This window comes from Protobothrops mucrosquamatus, unplaced genomic scaffold (assembly GCF_001527695.2).
Source record: "Protobothrops mucrosquamatus isolate PMUCROS unplaced genomic scaffold, P.Mucros_1.0 scaffold6384, whole genome shotgun sequence".
Taxonomy (NCBI): Eukaryota; Metazoa; Chordata; class Lepidosauria; order Squamata; family Viperidae; genus Protobothrops; species Protobothrops mucrosquamatus.
The window spans coordinates 60,230-65,257 of record NW_015392211.1 but is presented as its reverse complement, the minus strand read 5'-3'; the positions used below and the strand labels follow the sequence as shown (position 1 = coordinate 65,257).

At 57.3% G+C, this 5,028-nt stretch overlaps 1 protein-coding gene across 1 annotated transcript in view; it reads left to right on the top strand.

Annotated features, from left to right (window-relative positions):
• The window catches only part of LOC107300212 (forkhead box protein N1-like), a gene marked incomplete at its 5' end in the record, with an annotated part of 6,262 nt that extends 2,625 nt beyond the window's left edge, over positions 1–3,637 (top strand). The window contains 4 exons of the mRNA XM_029286961.1: positions 1,563–1,601; positions 1,903–1,926; positions 2,458–2,571; positions 3,372–3,637. Of these exons, the coding sequence (XP_029142794.1) occupies positions 1,563–1,601; positions 1,903–1,926; positions 2,458–2,571; positions 3,372–3,637 (443 nt within the window). The remainder of the gene's footprint in view (positions 1–1,562; positions 1,602–1,902; positions 1,927–2,457; positions 2,572–3,371) is intronic.
• Positions 3,638–5,028: the final 1,391 nt, after the last annotated feature.

Here is a 5,028-nt window from a genome sequence, read left to right as displayed (position 1 = left end):
GTTGGGAGGGACTCGTCGCTCCCACGTAACACCGCTGCTGCGCGAGCTGCATTGGCTGCCGGTGGCCTTCCGGGTGCGCTTCAAGGTGCTGACTATCATCTTTAAGGTGCTCCATGGCAGCGGACCAGGATACCTTCGAGACCGCCTTCTGCCACAGATTACCTCCCATCGGCCAGTACGCTCCCACAGGGTGGGTCTCTTCAGGGTGCCGTCGGCCAGACAGTGCCGGCTGGCGACCCCAAGGGGGAGGGCCTTCTCTGTGGGAGCTCCCACCCTCTGGAATGAGCTGCCCCCAGAGATCAGGGTCATCCCTGATCTCCCTTCCTTCCGCCGCGCCCTTAAGACATGGCTATTCCAGCTTGCAGGACTGGCCTAGGGGAAAGTTTTTAATGGGGGTTTTAAAGTAATTTTAAATTAATTAGACCAATTATTAATATTTGTTTTTAATTATGTTTTAATCTGTAGTTTTGGGATTTGCATTTTTATCTGGTTGTTAGCCGCCCTGAGTCCGCAAGGAGAAGGGCGGGATATAAATATAAACAATAACAATAAATAAATAATGTGGTAAAGCCAACCCGGAGTTAATTTGACCATAACAATCAGCAAGCCAATCTGGCAAAGCCAATCAAGGAGCTAATTTGTTAATAGCCAGTCTAGGAATTAATCAAAGCCATGAAGCGGAAAGAGAATTCATGCAACAGGTAATCCAATATGGTGTCTAGTTCAGGGGTAGGCAACCTCGGCTCTTTTATGACTCGTGGACTTCAATTCCCAGAATTCCTGAGTCAGCTATGCTGACTCAGGAATTCTGGGAGTTGAAGCCCACGAGTCATAAAAGAGCCGAAGTGACTCAGGAATTCTGGGAGTTGAAGTCCACGAGTCATAAAAGAGCCGAGGTTGCCAACCCCTGGTCTAGGGAGAGTCTCAACCCTCCGGTCTCAGGTTGTCCCAAAGATACTTTTTCCAAAAGACAACTGAACTTCCTTTTTTTTTCCTTTGAAAATGTTTCCCTTCTCCTCCAAGGAGCTTCCTCGGTTCTTCAGTTCCATCCTCCACCATTCAGTCAGAACCGAAGAAGCTTCCTGGATGAGAAGCAAAAGGTCTTCCGGGAGAAAAAAAACCAAGAAGGTCTAACTGCCTTTTGGAAAATCACCTTTGGGTAAACCAACATTGTTTGAAGAGTCAGTTAGCTGAGATTCAAAGGCTAAAGGGGCTTGGCTGCAGAAGTACAGAAAGCAGTACGGGGGGCCCCCTGCAAAACCCAGCCCGGGGTCCCGATCATCTAGCCGATCCTTGGACTGCACCCTTGTTACAAGCGTTGGAGGGAGAAACACACAGAGGCCGGTCAACGAAAGGCGGGTCAAGAAGAGAACACGGTAGGGAAGGCTGAATGACCCCAATTCCGGACAGGGTCCTGCAGAGACTCACCCCTACCCCCCAGCACTTCCCAGGGGTCTCCAGCACAGGCACAGGCAGCTTTGGGGGCCCAGAAGGGGCCAGATCCACCTTCCCAGCCCTGAAAAGTCTTCCTTGGTGCCGATGCTTCCTTTCCAATTTTTCAGAAGAACTGGAGGTGCTGATTGGAGACAAGCCGGAGAAGCTGCTGTCCTGCAGCCCGGCCAGAGCCAGGGGTCCCTGCGTCTCCGGCCAGATGCCCCTCCAGCCGCTGCCTGTCTGTGAGTTGCTATGTCCCCCAGCACAGGAAGCAGGTGGGGGGCAGCACCCCCGACCTTCCTCCAAGGGAGTGGGGTGGGTGAGGGAGGGGGCCCGTCCATCCTTTGGGGTAATGGGGAGTGGGGGAGTGGAGGAGTTGGGCTACTCATCCTCCGGGGAGGTGGGAGAGCAAGGAACGAGGGAGCGGGCCTACCCACCTTCCTGGGGAGCGGGGAGCGGGGGACGGGACACGCCCCCCCATCCTCCAGGGAAGTGGGAGAGCAGGGAGCCAGGGAACGGGCCTACCCACCTTCCTGGAGAGCGGGGAGCGGGGGACAGGGGACACGCCCACCCATCCTCCGGGGAAGTGGGAGAGCAAGGAGCGAGGGAGCGGGCCTACCCACCTTCCTGGGGAGCGGGGAGTGGCAGACAGGGGACACGCCCACCCATCCTCCGGGGAAGTGGGAGAGTAAGGAGCGAGGGAGCGGGCCTACTCACCTTCCTGGGGAGCGGGGAGCGGGGGACAGGGGACACGCCCACCCATCCTCCGGGGAAGTGGGAGAGAAAGGAGCGAGGGAGCCGGCCCATCTACCTTCCCGGAGAGCAGGGGACCGAGGAGTGGGGTCCAAGCCCACCCATCTTCCAGGGCAGCGGGGAGTGGGAGTGGGGGGGTGGAGTCAGGGAGTGGGCCCGCCCATCCTCCTGGACCAGCCACCGCTGGACACTCACCGCCTTCTCCCCCTGCAGACGCCCAGAACAGGCAGGGGGCCCTGCCCTCCCCTCTCCCGGCCCGGAGCCCTCCAGGATGCGGGATGAAGATGCTGTCGGCCTCCCGCCCGGAGCTGCTGCTGCTGGACGGCGACCTCAGCATGGACATTGATGCCCTGAACCCCTCCATCACCGGCTTCGACCTGCAAGGTGCCCCTTCCCTCTGGGCGGACCGGGGGGTCCGGCTATCGGCCGGGGTAGGCAACCTTGGCTCTTTTATGACTCGTGGACTTCAACTCCCAGAATTCCTGAGCCAGCACAGCTGGCTCAGGAATTCTGGGAGTTGAAGTCCACGAGTCATAAAAGAGCCAAGGTTGCCTACTCCTGGTAGCCACGGGGGGGGGGGGGATGGGGCACGACAGAAGCTCTCTCTTTATGGGCGGCCCAGGCGCAGACCATCCCGGTCCGGGGGGGGGGCTGCTTTTCTCAGAAGGGGGGTTCCCAATTCAGACAGTCCTTGACTTACGGCCACCGTTCAGCCCCCAAATGCTAAGCGACCAGTTGTTAAGTGAGCTTTGCCCCATTTTACGACCTTTCTCGGCATGGGTTGTTAAGCAGATCCCTGCCGTTGTTAAGTGGGTCGCACGGTCGTTAAATGAACCCGGCTTCCCCCGTTGACTTTGCTGGTCGGAAGGTCCCAAAAGGGGCTCACCTGACCCCTCCCCCACAGGACACTCCGACCGTCATAAATACGAGCGTCCGAATTCGGATCTTGTGACCGTGGGGGATGCAGCGGTTGTTAAGTGTGAAACAAAGGCCGTAAGTCATTTTTTCCAGGGCTGTTATAACTCGAAAGGGCCACTAAACAAACGGTTGTAAGCCGAGGACTGCCTCTGTGCCCCTTTCCGCCTGCCCCCTTCCCGGCTTTCCTTGGGGGGAAGAGGAAGCTGGGGGTCCCGCCCCCTCGCCTCCACCCTGTCCCACCTGCTCTCCCGTCCGCTTCCTCGCAGGGAACCTGTGGGAGGCGTTGAAGGACGACAGCCTGGCAGGGGAGCCCCTGGGCCTCATCTCGGGACCCCCGACGGCTGCCCAGGCGGACTTCCTGGCCCCCTGCCCGGTGGATGCCGGCCCCGGCAGCGACCAGCTGCACCACCAGCACCACAGCTTGCCTGGCGTTCAACTGACCACGCTTTACTCGGCCTTCGTGGACCTGGACACCGGCCCGGCCCCCGCCTATCTGAACCCTCCGGGCTCCAAGCCGGTGGCTCTGGTCTAGACCCCGGGCCAGACCGGTGGCGAAGTTTGGCCGAAACCCTTCGCCGGGGTGTGCAAACCAAAGCCAGGCTTCCCGGCGCCCGGTCCCCAGCCATACCCACGGTGCCTCTTGACCCGCCCTCCTGCCTGGGCCCACGTGGCCCGGGATGAAAGAATGGCTGGCCACAAGCCAGGATCCTGCACCATCATCCGAAAGCACTTTGGCTGAGACTGCAGACCAGATCCGGCCGTGTGGATTTCTTCTATTTCGAAGGCAACTGCTTTGCTTTTTTTTTTTTAAAAAAAAATTTCCGGTTTACCTGTGTGCAGGTGTGCGTGTCTATACACCTGCCCAGCCCTCTACAAGAATCCCACTTGCTCATTTGGAAACATTATTTGCTCACCCGGGACAAAGGACTGAGATTACCAGCGACGCCGTTGGGAAAAGAACGTTCAAATCAGGCTCCGGATGGCTTTCCGGACGCGAGTTCAAATCTAGCCCAGAGAGGGGGAGACAAAGGGGACTGGAGAGGGAGAGGCTGCCTTGCCCACGTGGTGCCAGGGCTGAAGACCGACACACCTCGCTTGGGCAAGGCTGGCACGGAGGAAGACATAGCGCCAGGAGGAAGCCAGGTGCTGGGAAACTTAGCAGAACTGGCCCACTCCCGGCGCCTGGTGCTCCAAAGGCAGACAGTGGACAGGTGGCAAATCTGTTTGTCGAAAGCAATTTCATAAAATGTTATTTAGTGTGCTATGGATTAGGAATGTAGAACTTTGGACCAAAGTATTCACCCTCTGGGGCATTTTAATCTTACAAGGCCAAGGTAGGTTTGAATCAGAGTGGTGAAGAAAAGGGCAGAACCTCTGAGGAGACCTTCCAAGGAATTTTATTTATGCAAGTCACATCTCCAAAGTGCATTTAAACACCAGGGGTGTGCAGTGTTGGCGACTTGAAGACCTGTGGGCGTTGAAGTCCGCAACTGTTCCAGTTGCCATCATTGCAAACACTTTAGCTCAGGAGTAGGTAACCTTGGCTCTTTTATGACTGGTGGACTTCAACTCCCAGAATTCCTGAGCCAGCATGGGGGAACTATGGCCCCTTCATGACTGGTGGACTTCAACTCCCAGAATTCCTGAGCCAGCATGGGGGAACTATGGCCCCTTCATGACTCGTGGACTTCAACTCCCAGAATTCCTGAGCCAGCATGGGGGAACTATGGCCCCCTTCATGACTGGTGGACTTCAACTCCCAGAATTCCTGAGCCAGCATGGGGGAACTATGGCCCCCTTCATGACTGGTGGACTTCCACTCCCAGAATTCCTGAGCCAGCATGGGGGAACTATGGCCCCCTTCATGACTGGTGGACTTCAACTCCCAGAATTCCTGAGCCAGCATAGCTGGCTCAGGAATTC